Source organism: Festucalex cinctus, chromosome 8, assembly GCF_051991245.1.
Source record: "Festucalex cinctus isolate MCC-2025b chromosome 8, RoL_Fcin_1.0, whole genome shotgun sequence".
Taxonomy (NCBI): Eukaryota; Metazoa; Chordata; class Actinopteri; order Syngnathiformes; family Syngnathidae; genus Festucalex; species Festucalex cinctus.
In genome coordinates, this window is record NC_135418.1 from 9,406,149 (window position 1) to 9,419,905 (window position 13,757).

General features: G+C 40.6%; 1 protein-coding gene and 1 long non-coding RNA gene across 12 annotated transcripts in view; one reads left to right on the forward strand and one right to left on the reverse strand.

The window, feature by feature from the left end:
* The window catches only part of setd5 (SET domain containing 5), a 65,195-nt gene that overhangs the window by 43,466 nt on the left and 7,972 nt on the right, over positions 1-13,757 (forward strand). For 9 of the 11 annotated variants that reach the window (XM_077529263.1, XM_077529262.1, XM_077529264.1 and 6 more), the window contains 9 exons: positions 477-557; positions 648-794; positions 876-1,280; positions 4,871-5,131; positions 8,356-8,473; positions 8,607-8,836; positions 10,989-11,045; positions 11,186-11,671; positions 11,909-12,001. In XM_077529263.1, the coding sequence (XP_077385389.1) occupies positions 477-557; positions 648-794; positions 876-1,280; positions 4,871-5,131; positions 8,356-8,473; positions 8,607-8,836; positions 10,989-11,045; positions 11,186-11,671; positions 11,909-12,001 (1,878 nt within the window). The remainder of the gene's footprint in view (positions 1-476; positions 558-647; positions 795-875; positions 1,281-4,870; positions 5,132-8,355; positions 8,474-8,606; positions 8,837-10,988; positions 11,046-11,185; positions 11,672-11,908; positions 12,002-13,757) is intronic. The other 2 variants (XM_077529267.1, XM_077529272.1) reach the window with 1 other exon arrangement.
* LOC144023631 (uncharacterized) overlaps positions 10,187-13,757 on the reverse strand; it is a 93,521-nt gene continuing 89,950 nt past the window's right edge. The window contains exon 4 of the long non-coding RNA XR_013284580.1: positions 10,187-11,966. This is a non-coding gene — a long non-coding RNA (uncharacterized LOC144023631). The remainder of the gene's footprint in view (positions 11,967-13,757) is intronic.

Here is a 13,757-nt window from a genome sequence, read left to right on the forward strand (position 1 = left end):
TATCACTATATTGTGGGGGTGATATTTAAAAAAAGATCACAATATTGTAAAAAAGGAGCTCATACTAAAAAACACACATACACCCCATTGTGTTTTTGTACATAACAGCAATGCATATAAACCACCTACAATCTCTAATAACAATATTGAGGCACTTACTTGCTAATGCAAGCACACATTGATCACTTCACAAGCAAATTAGGTTCCCCTTTATCTGACAATTAGCATAGATTTTAAACATAGAAGGCCAAAACATCCCTAATGAAAATTAATAAAATAGCCACTAGAGGGTGCGAGATCTGCACAAATGGAAATCAACCTGACTTTTATAACAGATGTGTTCCTTTTAAATATTGTGAACATGACGACGACAATATTGTGGCAGTTTTAATACCACAATATCACTATATTGCCCTTATCATTACATCCCTGCTCGCAAGGTTAAATCTTTATCTGCTATGTGTCTGTGATATTAGGGACAGCTGGATGACATGAAGATGGAAGAGGCTGAGGAAGGACAGGTGGATGAAAATGGAATTGTCACCTGCAATAAAAAAGTAGGATATTCAATTGTTCCCATTTAAAAGTTATTCATTTTGATCATTATACAATCCACTAATTGTGTGAAACTTTGTCTCTGATTGCAGTCATTAAACAGTCTGGAAAAGAGGCGGAGAAAGACGGGAGCAGATGTAAAGGAGGATGGCGTTGAAACAGATGAGGGGACAAGAACCACCCCCGTATCCCATAATACTGGGGTAGGCGTTAGCACACGACGTACTACGTATGTCACGGTCAGTATTAGTATTAAAAACATCTTAGATTTTGCCCTTTTTTTTTTTATACATATTTCATGATATTTTTATTTTCTATAGGAAGCACCGTCTTTTGAAGAAAAGTCCTCATTACCAAATCTGCCTGCCCCGGTTGCCCCTCCTAAACCTGCACGCTCTTCTAAGCCTCGTCCCAAGAGCCGAATGTCTCGGTACCGCTCCAGCTCATCCCAACGTGCCAGGCGGCAGCGTCAAGCGCTAGCCCAGCAGGCAGCCGCAGCTCCGGCAGCGGCAACGGCAACAGCAGCAGCAGTTGCAGCAGAAGTAGCAGCCGCCCCCTTAGCTGAGCAAAGTGCCGGTCTTGACGAGGAGGGTCCTCATGGCTCGTATGGTTCTGAGCTGTACCAAGGGGACTGTGGGCTGGCCATTGGTCAACTCGTAGAGGGAGATGGCCAGGGTCTTACCTGCATAAACAGAGGCAACTTGCGTTACCCCAAGACCAAGAAGGTGAGAGAATGTCACACGAAGCAACAGCATTACATACAATTTGGCCCTGTAGCAAATGTTGAGAAAAACTGCAGTTCAAAATGAATCGTTCACATTATCTATTAATTGCGACCTCAGTCTGTCTTGTGTGTGAACCAAATTAATCCCCAAAGTGACCGGCTTGCGCAGAAAGAGACATCACTCAGAAGTAAATATGGTCACAGTGTGCAGAGGCTTATCGTTTTATCATCTCATTTCTACAAAGGAGCAATGTGGGAGGAGTTTGAAATATTTTAGGGAATTGAAGCAAGGCTTTTTGATCTTATTTCATGGAGTCTACTGAAAATGACTTCACGTCATTGCACAACAAATGAACCGTTTGGGTGGATGAATGACTATTATCAATAGGGATGCACGATAATGCTATTTTCAACCGATACCGATAAAGCAATTATTTAGACGTGCCGATGTCGATAACCGATAAGTAAGCTGATAATTGTTTGCAAAATGAACTTGAATACAAATATACTTTCGAGTCCTACGATAAGTCAAACGTGTACAAATACATTGAAACATTGTGTAAGCAGTACACAATGTTTCAAATCAAATTGTTAAAGGGATCGTTCGGCTTTTTTAACATGAATCTCAATTTGATCCTCACCTCCCGTGTGTGCGATCAGCACTGACTTACCCCTGACGGCGTTCTGTGACACGCGTTCTGGTTCGGCGTTGGACGAGAGGAAAATAGTCCAGCAAGCTGGCTGGGGTCTCGGAAATAAAGCGTTTTTCTTCTAAAAACTATTTGTTTTCAAACGCGTGATACATTTCCATCACAATACTCTTTTCTGAATAAAGTCAGACGGCATTACCGCCAGCCACTACTTTTCTGTTCGTTCGTATCACTGCGCGGCGCCCTGTAGAACACTAACCGACGCACTGCAGCCAGCTAGCTGATACTTCCGGCGAAAAGGCAAACAACTTCAGGCGGAAGTATCAGCTAGTTTTTAGAAGAAAAACGGTTTATTTCCGAGACCCCAGCCAGCTTGCTGGACTATTTTCCTCTCGTCCAACGCCGAACCAGAACGCGTGTCACAGAACGCTGTCAGGGGTAAGTCAGTGCTGATCGCACACACGGGAGGTGAGGATCAAATTGAGATTCATGTTAAAAAAGCCGAACGATCCCTTTAATTTCAAATTGATCGATAATTGCCGATAATTTTCGGCGGATTTCTTTATTTGGTTTATCTGTATGACGTGAAATTGGTTGATAATTTTTGGCGGATTGCTTTATTATCTGGTTTATCTGTATGACATCAAGTTGGTTGATAATTTTTGGCGGATTTCTTTATTATCAGTTTTATCTGTATAATGTCAAATTGGTTGATAATTTTCGGCGGATTTCTTTATTATCTGGTTTATCTGTATTACGTCAAATTGGTTGATAATTTTTGGCAATGAACAGTTTATCAGTGAACTCCAGGTGGGATGGGTACCGAAGACGGCACCGATTCACATTAAATCAGAGGGTAACATGTTCCAAAGCACGTCTTAAGTTGTGTTGGTCATTTTCTGTGGCGCACTTGAACGCAGCAGTGTACGCACAACCAGCGCGCTGACGTCATCCACTCATGCTACATTTCTTTCACGCTACATTTCCGGGTTTGGGTGAACCGTGGAAGCAAGCAAGATTTGACCATCGACAAGCCAAACGAGAGTGAAGCTTCTCGGTTCCTAGCATGCTTCGGTTGAGCATGGTGCCCCAATATTTTAGAAGAATACTTACCACATACTTATACCAGATTTATAAATTCATGGGTAATGAAATCTTGTGGCCATCTTTTAGCACGAGCAAGCATTATGTACCGCGTCTGATACATACATTGAAATGAGTTTGCTCCAGAGTCCCACTTGTTCTGTTGTTCCAGTTGTGCTCTTCATTGTCGTTCACATGCTCTTCTTTTTTTTTTTTTTTTTTTTTTTTTTTGCGAGATGTTACTCCAAGTTGGGTTCAAATTCATTGCGCAATGTGCACATTCTTGAAAATTTGTTTCAACAACTGCACAAGGAACCAAAATAACACTAATACAATTATTAATCTTCTGTTCTTGTATTACTGATTAACTTTGTTCTTTATGTTGTTCATTGTAAAGAAATTTGCTTCTCACTTTGTAATTCGTAATATTAATTTATTTTTGGTATTATTTATTAGGGATGTCACAATAAGGGCAATATCGTGATATTAAAACTGCCACAATATCGTCGTCATCATATTTCACAATATTTAAAGGGAACACCTGTTAAAAAGGTCAGGTTGATTTCCATTTGTGCAGATCCAGCACCCTCTAGTGGCTAATTTATTAGTGCAATTTAATTTTCATTAGGGATGTTTTGGCCTTCTATGTTTAAAATCTATGCTAATTGTCAGATAAAGGGGAACCTAATTTGCTTGTGAAGCGATAAATGTGTGCTTGCATTACCAAGTAAGTGCCTCAATACTGTTATTAGAGATTGTAGGTGGTTTATATGCATTGCTGTTATGTACAAAAGCACAATATTGTGCTTTTGTTTTTAGTATGAGGTCTTTTTTTTTTTTTTTTTTTTTTTTTTTTTTTTTTTTTTTTACAATATTGTGATCTTTTTTTAAATATCGCCAACGCCAACAATATCGTGATAATTATCGTATCGTGACCTTCATATCGTGATATCGTATCGTGATGTTTGGATATCGTTACATTCCTACTAAACAGTACCAATTTTTTGTACTTTTGTTCTGTTGTTTGTGGAAATAAATGTTAATTGATTTAACATTTAACATAATAATTTGATAAAAGAACATTCAGTTTAGTAGTTATTTTTCATTAAATACAATTTGACAAATAATAAAACATCATCACCACGTCGTCTTTCCGGACTGCACCCCCGGTTGCACCCATGGTTGCAGGCACGGCCACCATGCACTGGCCTTTGAGCCCCACCTTCAGTTCTGGTTCCTAGAGAAACTTGTATCCATATGTAGTATTCATCATCAGGGCTCTGAACCGTTCTTTGTCTGGGTCCTCCTCACCTAAGACCTGTTTGCCCTCGGTGATCCTAGCATAGCTCCTTTGATCACTAGATCACACAAGATACTCCACAAAAGTAAGGATGAGAGCTCAAGTCGGAGGCAATGTAAGAGAGATTGGATAATTTCTCACAATATCCTTGATGATCTTTCATGGCACACAAATGTGCAATGGCGTTGGCACACTGGTTGGGAATCATTCTTCTTCAAACTGGTACTAACTGACAGCGATTGCTACTCCATGAATACCACATAAAAGAGTCGCCAGAATTTCAAAAACACAGAAATGGTTGTTTTTCAGCATGTCCATGCTAAGATTTGAAGGAATTACTGACCCATGCTGTCGTAAGAAGCTCAAACGGGAAAATACAGTGCTCGGCCTAGTCACATTCATTCAAAACTTGTTCGGCATACTAAAATGATTTGTGCAGCCACTCACTGCCAATTAGTCATTATTTCATTTGGACCGCAGTTTTGTCTACCTGCTAAATCACATCTAAATCCACTTTACGCATTCATAATTAAGCATTAATATGCGGTCTTTTTTCAGTATCTGGTGACTGAATGGTTGAATGAAAAGATACCTGGAGGGGAGAAAATCCACCAAGAACTGCCTGTTGAGCGGCCACTTCGGATAACTACTGATCCAACGGTCCTGGCCACCACCCTCAACATGTTGCCAGGCCTTTCACACTCATCTGTTATCTGCACCGCACCCAGACACTATGTTCGCTTCGGCTCCCCTTTTAATCCTGAGAGACGCCGCCCCCGCCCACTTCAGATGGACGGCACTTATGGCTGCTTTAAAAAGGTGAATGACAGGTTGAGGTGTGTTAAAAATCAAGTATGTCACAATTGATTTTGTATGTTGATTTTGTGTGTGTGTGTGTGTGTGGGGGGGGGGGGGGGGCGGGGGGTGTTCTTGTACATATGATATTGTGAGGACCAAAATACGTCTTTATCCAATAGAATGAAGACATTTTTGTGAAGTGAGGACATTTTGGCTGGTCCTCACAACTCAAGACCTCTTTTTGAAGGTCAAGACTTAATTTAGTTTAGGTTTGAATTGGGTTATGGTTGGGGTTAGGGTTAGGCAATCAGTTGTGATGGTTAAAGGGATAGTTCGGATTTTTTTTTACATGAATCTCCATTTCATTTTCACCTCCAGTGGCATGCGATTATCACTGACTTACCCCTGACAGCGCTCTGTGACACGAGTTCTGGTCCGGTGTTGGACGAGAGGAAAATAGTCTAGCAAGTTGGCTGGGGTCACCGAAATAAAGCGTTTTTCTTCTAAAAACAATTTGTGTTCAAAAGAGTGATACATTTCCATACAAAACTCCCTCCGAAAAAAAGTCAGACGCCATTACCGCCGGGCACTACTTTTCTGTTCGTTCGTATCACTGCGCGGCGCCCCGCATACAACTGATACAAAGCATCTACAAGTTGTTTGTCTTTTCGACGGCGAAAGGCACGACTATCAGCTGTCTGCAGCGCGTCTGTCAGCTGTCTACAGGGCAATGCTGGACTATTTTCCTCTCGTCCAACACCGGACCAGAAATCGTGTCACAGAACGCTGTCAGGGGTAAGTCAGTGCTGATCGCACACACTGGAGGTGAGGATGAAATAGAGATTCATGTCAAAAAAGCCGAACTATCTCTTTAAGGTAAGGGTCTCGGAAATGCATTATGTCAGTGTGTGTGTGTGTGTGTGTGTGTGTGTGTGTGGGGGGGGGGGGGGGGGGGGGTATATATATATATATATATATATATATACTTACACACACACACACACACACACCCCCGCATACCCACACACACACCACACACAGACACACACACACACACACACACTTCCCAGTTCCGACCTGAAAGCGTTCCAGGTGAAACAACCAAAATGGCGGATAGTGATAAATTGTTTTTTATTTTGGTCCTCAAAACTCAATTTGACCCTCAGTAAACTTACCTTTTTGCAATTTTGCTTCATTTATTGTTTTAATCTTAATTCATAAGCATTCCATACAATTAAGTAGTTGACTGTATAATTTCATGCAGGGAGATAGCGGCAACATTGGCACGTATATTGCGTTACGTTAAGTTATGGCAAATATTTACGAATGAAGAAAGCTATCTAGTTTTATACTCGAGTAAATTGTGCTTTGCCATTCGGAGTGACGTCACATTGTAGTCCGCCGGTGAAGTCGGGGTCCTTTTTTCCTTCCGACTTCGCAAGTGGAATTTCCTAGTTCAAGGGGGCGTTCCCGTACTCACTTCCTGGTTTGAACTCGGAAAAGTCCGACTTCCGACCATCCTCGAATGCAGCATTACTCCCCCTACATGCTGGCCCTTCTCTGATCAAAGCTACTGTGGCTGTCTGCTAGCAACTACACCTCATTACAATTATTTTTTCAGCTCAATACTTGCTGGGGACTTGCATGAGGTTTTCCTACATCCAGTGCATTAAAAAAACAAAACAAAACGCAAAACCCAAGTTAATTCGGGTATGGTGGCGGGGCGCTTATATTAAATACCCGAGACAATTCGTGGAGGGGAATGAATGAGTTAAATAATTTTGGTGATGTTGACTGACCTGAAACAGGAGAGGTTTAGTCAAATCAGACTAATCAGAAAGTGAGGCAAAAAATGAAATGTGTGTTTTTGCACAGTGTATTTAAACTTCTGACTTCAACTGTGTATATATACAGTATGGGCCAAAAGTTTGCACACACCTTCTCATGCAATGCATGTTCTTTATTTTCACGTCGTATTTACATTGTAGATTCTCAAAACTAAGAATGAACACATTTGGAATTATGTACCCAACAATAAAAAACGTGAAATAACTGAAAACATGTTTTATGTTCTAGTTTCTTCAAAATAGCCACCCTTTGCTCAGATTACTGCTTTGCACACTCTTGGCATTGTCACCTCAAGGAACTCCTTCACTACTGATGGAAAACCATTTAACTTTTTTACTGCCACACGTTATCAAAATGTTATCATTCGCGTCATCCTTGAAAACGTTCTATTTCATCTAGTGTTGTTCCGATACCGATACTGGTATCGGCAGAGGCGCTGATACTGCATTAAAACAGTGGTATCGGTATCGGTGACTACTCACAAGTAACATGCCGATACCATTAATTCCAACGCTAATATAGGATTTTGGATGCAGCTTGTGTCTTGCTCGTGCACAACATTCACTGATATGTGACACGTTCACTGCATGCCGATCTAAGATATCCTATTGGCCCCTGAATGCTCTGAATCAATGGCAGCTTTTTCATGTTGAGGAAAAAAAACCTTAAGTATCGGTATGGTATCGGTATCGGCCGATGCTGCAAAGCTGGGTATCGGTATCGGGAGCCAAAAAACGGTATCGGAACAACACTAATTTCATCAGATTTCGTCATGTTTCATTGTAATTTGATACACGGGCAGCCCATTGAAGAGATACAATGCTGCCATCTGGTGACCATAGTTCGTGTTTTTGATTCCACAACCCATTGACCAGGCAGCGCTGCACTGAGACGTTGCACTGTCCATTGATTTAAAAACCAAAAAAAACAACAAAAAACACGTAGTTGACGTCATTTAACGTTTATGGCGGCATACATTGTGATTTTATTAACCGTGATTAAACGTGTTTGGCGGTCAAAGAGTGAAGGTGACTACTCTTGAAGTTCATCGAGGAAATGCCAAGTGTGTGCAAAAAAAAAATCATCAGAGCAAACAGTGACTATTTCGAAGGAAATAGAATATAAAACTTTTTCAATAATTTCACCTTTTTTTTCAGTACGTAACTCCATGTGTTCATTCATAGTTTTGATGCCTTACTGTGAATCTACAATGTAAATGGCCATGGCAATGCATTGCATGAGGTGTGTCCAAACTTTTGGCCTGTACTGTGTATATAAATATATATAGACGTGTGTGTGTGTGCGTGGGTGTGCGCATGTGTGTGTAGGTGTGCGTATTTATCATATCAGCATCAATACAATTAATGACTAACATTCTTGTATCTTAATTAATGCAGAGATGGATAAAGCAGGTGGAGGATGAGAGCTATTCAGCCAGTGTGGCTGATGGCACAGAGTCCACCTCCTCCCAGCAAAGCACCAGCAGCAGATCCACCCCCAATCCCTTGTCCAGTGGTATACATTTTATATCACTTTATTTTGAATTCCTCATCCAATATTAGAACAATTCTGTGCCGTTTTCCAACTGTGCTTCTGAGGCTAAATTATTGACTCACAATTTGACCTGTGCTGTGTTTATCAATAATAGAAGTGAATGCACCTTTTAAGAAGCGCCACGCCAAGTATCTGACAGAGACGATGCCAACGTCCTCTGACCACCTCCTTCGCCCACTGTCACCCATCACGCCACCCCTTCTTGAAGATCCCCTACTTCCGCTGCTTCAGAACCCGTGTAGCTCCTTGTTATCGAATGGCCTTGCATACTCACCGATGCCCTCACTGCCGGTCAGCCGCTGCAACACACCGCTGCAATTTGAAGTAAGAGTACACACAAAATCATACACACACAGGGCCCAACACTGCGACCAATTCACCCGCAAATGCAGCCAACTGTACAGCCTGTGTTGGTGAAAAATTAATCCAGTCGCACTGCGCAAGTAGATGCTGAAAATAAGTGATTGCAATGTCTCATCTTTGAGCCGTGATCCATATGCATCAAACGCCGCAGTTCGGGACTCGGGTTGTATGTACATAGTTTGCGGAACGAGCTGCGGAAGCCAATTTCAAAATAAAAGCCTTCCAAGTACTACATTGATGATGTAATTACCTTTGTATTTTGAAATTCACCCATGCAGCGCCTGGAAGGCGTCACGTCTCAAGGCTGCCCGGTTGACTCTTCCTCACACGATTCTGGACTTCCAACATCAACACAACGCCACCTCGAAATTGTATTTAATTGCTAATTAAGGACGCTATTAAGGATGTTATGTGTCTGCATACCCCCCAGAAAGCAGGTAGTTGCGCCCCTGGTTGTGTGCAGGGGTGAAGTTGGTTCGAATTTCTTGCCGGAACTCTAGGGGTGGGTGATATGGCCTCAGAATAATATCACGATATTTCAAAGAAATTTGCGGTGACAATATTTTTGACAATATTTGTTAATAATTATTGAACAATAGATTTGTGGTTGGTGCTTAGCACTTTTATTACAGCACAATATATAAACCACCTCATAATTGAAATGTAAAGAAAGTGCAAATATAGCAACCGTAATGCAATGAAATGTAAATTAATAAAACAGGCTAGGTCGTTTTTACCCTGCAAGGTCTAATTTTAACATACGGTAACTGCTTAAAGCACTTTAAGTACTTTTACTTAGCAGATACAAAGAAAACACAAACACACAAACCTTCAGAAATCAGTGGCAAATTGTATGAGTCAAGAAAGTCCATTATTTTTCTCCTATGTGGTTTAACACTCTTGTTGTGTTTCTCCGCGACTGTTTAGGCAGTGGTTATTTTGCCGTAACTGGCAACCCTCCTGCGAGCGTTTTTTTGACGTGAATGTCTCTGATTGGTCAATCCGAGGAGCGAGAACATGCCATGATTGCTTGTAGACATTACTAGCGAGTATGAATAACACAAACGTGCACTTTTAGGGCGCTGCGCGATAGCAACGTGCACGCCTTCTCGTCGAGAGCACATTATCTTAGCGTCCGGTTACCATCATAAAGTCACGTCAACTCGGCGGCGACTTACCAGTCACGGTAAAATAACCAAAACCAAAATATCTTGGCCAAAAAATTACCGACCGCTTCAGTATTATCCAACCACCATCTGCTTTTCTATTTTTCATAAGGAGTGCGTTTGATCAAGAACTTTTGCTCACAGCCACACGCTCCGGCGTTGTTTTTATGCAACAGCAAACGACGCGTGTACATCCAAATGGACAACATGATGTATGATGTTATCGATCACGTCAATTTCGCGATATTTCAAATTCTTATCACCCCAAAAAATAAATTTTATTTATTTATTTATTTTGGTACAGTTACATAGTACACACAATAAAACACAAGTCTTACACATGCATTAGGTTGCTGCATTACACTTACTGTGACATGATTGTAACAAGGCATACAAGAGAAACTGATTTTCATTCAAAATTTAATTTTTTTCAATTATCTGCAAAATAACAGTTAACAAAAACACCAGTAACCCCAAACTCCATCTCCTAATATTTCCCTCATTCCCTCACATCTAAATGCAAAACCTCAATTTTAACTACTGTAGAAAATAACATTAGAACTTTAAGGATATAAATGACATAAATTAAGAATAATAAGCCCAAATGACTCTTACATTGTGGACATTGAAATGGAAATTTTTTTTAAGCTTACGTAAACATTGACTTTTTTTTTAATTGCTTAGACACTGAGTTGCTTCACTTTATGACAGGAAGTGCAGCCTGGATAGATACCTATTTTGATGATGTATCCATTATTTATTTATTGTTTTTGCTGGAATTTTTTTATTTTTATTTCCATAGACAGTAGGGCTAGCAGCGTCGTCTGTACTTGTATGTGGTTGGGAGGGTCCGTTCCGGTCAAAGCAGTACCGGACCGTTCCGGCCCACTTTCACCCCTGGGTGTGTGACACTTGCAAGATTCTAACAGCCTCCTATGTGTTTCTAGAATATATCATCCCCTGAGGCATCACCTGTTCACCGGCCAGAGTCCATCTCTCCTGAGGTATTTCCATTTATCCAAATCACATTTCTGAAACCATTGAAATGATCTTAAAAAGCAGCATTATTTTACAATATGTTTTGTATGTTTTCAACACTTTTTTTTTTTTTCTCTTCCTGCCTGTCCTGCTGCTTCGCCATCAGCCATGTCTTCAGACAGACTTGGACGTCCCTCGGACCCAGTTCCCAGATCTTCCACTGTCCTCTAGCTTAGAGAGCCCTGTTGCTATGGTCTCAGATGACTTTTCCATTGCTGGAGCTTCTTTAAGCAGTGATTGCCAAGAGACATCCTCTGTTGGGATCAGTTCCTTCAAGCCAGTGTCAAGTTCAACCTCAGACCAAACACTCCAAACTAGGGAACAGACCTTCAGGACAGAGTTCAACCTCATATACACTTGCTCACCCCTCAATGCAAACTTGGGAAACGCTGTGGCCACTGACCGACATGTCTCTCTGTCAGAAGGAGGGTTCTCCCCTGCAGAAGCTTTACACAATTCTTTAAGTGGCCAGGGGCTGTTTGGGGATGTAGGGCCAGGCTGTATGTCACCCTGCAATGATTTTCATTATGGTGGCAGCTACCCAGAGAGTAGCACATCTCCTCACACCAACAACCCACCACAAAAAAAGAAGGCAAGTACACAACTTATTCTGCCTATTCATTTTGTTTCAGTTCTTTTTAGGCAACTGGGGTTTTGTAAAGTCGGTGAATGTCGAACCATAGGCTAAAAAAAAAAAATTGCATAAAGACACTGTGGCTTTTACCCTTCCTTCCCCCACCTACCTCTCTATTCCTTCAATCTCTCCTGACCCCTCGCTGCTCTTTGAAAATTTTTGCCAAGTCTTTCTTCCACTTTTCTTCCAAGGTAGAGGGCCAACCAGCATACCATTAGTCTGCTGACAGGGAAGCCAGATTACCAGGCTATAGCTGTAAGAAGTGAATACAAGACAGTACAAAATATGGTGAATATTCTCCCTACAACTACATCTCCAGAAGTGTGCATGAAAATATATCGTTTTTTTTTTGGTCCATCTGCATAAAGCACCCACCCATGTCCAAACAACATGACCTTTGTCAAAACATTGAGTTTCTAACTCTAAAACCATTTATTCTAGTTCTGACAGAATTTGGCGTAATAATTTTCAGAGCTCTTGATCAGGCCCTCTGATCACATGTGACAAGATACGTCAGATGTGCATATTTACTTGTCAGTAGTCTGACAGAACCAGTTTTCAGCCGGTCGTCTTCAAATTTTAAGGGTTTGTTGTACCATTTTAACCATCTAAACTTGGAGTTGTCACTTCTATTTTGTGTGACTTGACAGTGCTCACATATCTATCTAGAATGGAATTACAGAAAAAAATGACATTTACTTTATGGCTGTTCCCATTTACTATATTTTGCCCAAACATCCACTGTCGCTCTCCAGAAATGTATAATAAATACGTTCTATTTTGAATGTATTAAGTGATTGTTAGATTTGGACTCTTAATGATTAGATAGATGACTTGAGCGAGGCCGTTGTGTCGCTGTTATTCGTCTTTGCTTGGCGCCCTGCTTTGTGTCCTTGCTTGGCGCCTTTCTATCTGTCTGCATTCTGACATACGTATCCAGTACAAACCAGTTAAGGCCATCAGGTCACACATTCTCATATGGGGAGGTTGAGCTGTTCACCCATGTGGGTGGATGGCCTAGACAGTATAAGTGCAGGGACTATTTTGAATATAGCAGTTCCTCTTCCGCATACTAATAGAAGAGGGCTCCGCAGCTGTGTACTCGATCTTTCTAGCATCCATTAAATATTTCAACTAGGAACATGCAGTCCTCTGGTTATTACTGTTAGTATAATATCATAAGCATTAAGATACAACAACCAGTGAAAGTTCCCACCCAGAACTTTACATGTCCCAAAGATGTATTTATATGTTTTTTGTTTTTTTTGTTTTGCTTTGTTTTTATGCTAGAGCATACAGAAAACTGATGTAGCCTCTCAAAGGCAGAGAACGGGTGAAAAATGGTAGTAATTACAAAAACGGCCAGAAGGTGGCAGCAGATAACAGATAACAGAAAACAAGCTGTTTCCCCAAAATTCAAAGCAGTTTAGTGAATAATGATGAAACTTAGCTATATTCTAATGCATTGCTAACTGCTGCAAAATAGAAACAGATAGAAATTTACTTTTTTCCTGATGAAAGAAGAGACTCTAATCTTTTGGTAGCTTCCATGTTTTTATAGTATTTTATAGTAATAGAACACACAATTCTGTCAAAATCCTGTAAAACAGCCGGTAGCGAAGGGGGTTGTTTGAAGGGGGTTGTTTCATTGAAAGTGGGTGGGAGTGTGAATGAGTTAAAGGGGTACTTCACCCATTAAGCCATTTTCAGCAATAAAAAGTTAATATTTTATCCATAATGAATTTGATAACTCCATTATTTTTCTCGTGTAATTAATAACTTTAAAAAGTAATTTTTCCACTTGCTGTCGACTGAAGATGACATCACTTGTTTTCTGGGTATAATCAGCAAACTGTCGTTGTCATGTCACGATATTAAAAGCGGCACATCTGTTTTTATTTTTTATTTTTTTTTAAAAAAGGTCAGGTTGATTTACATTTGTGTAATTCTAGGACACTCTGGTGGCTAGTTTTTTTTTTAGTGCAGTTTAATTTTTACAAGGCATGTTTTGACCCTTCTTGATGAACCGAGTCAATATGTGGAG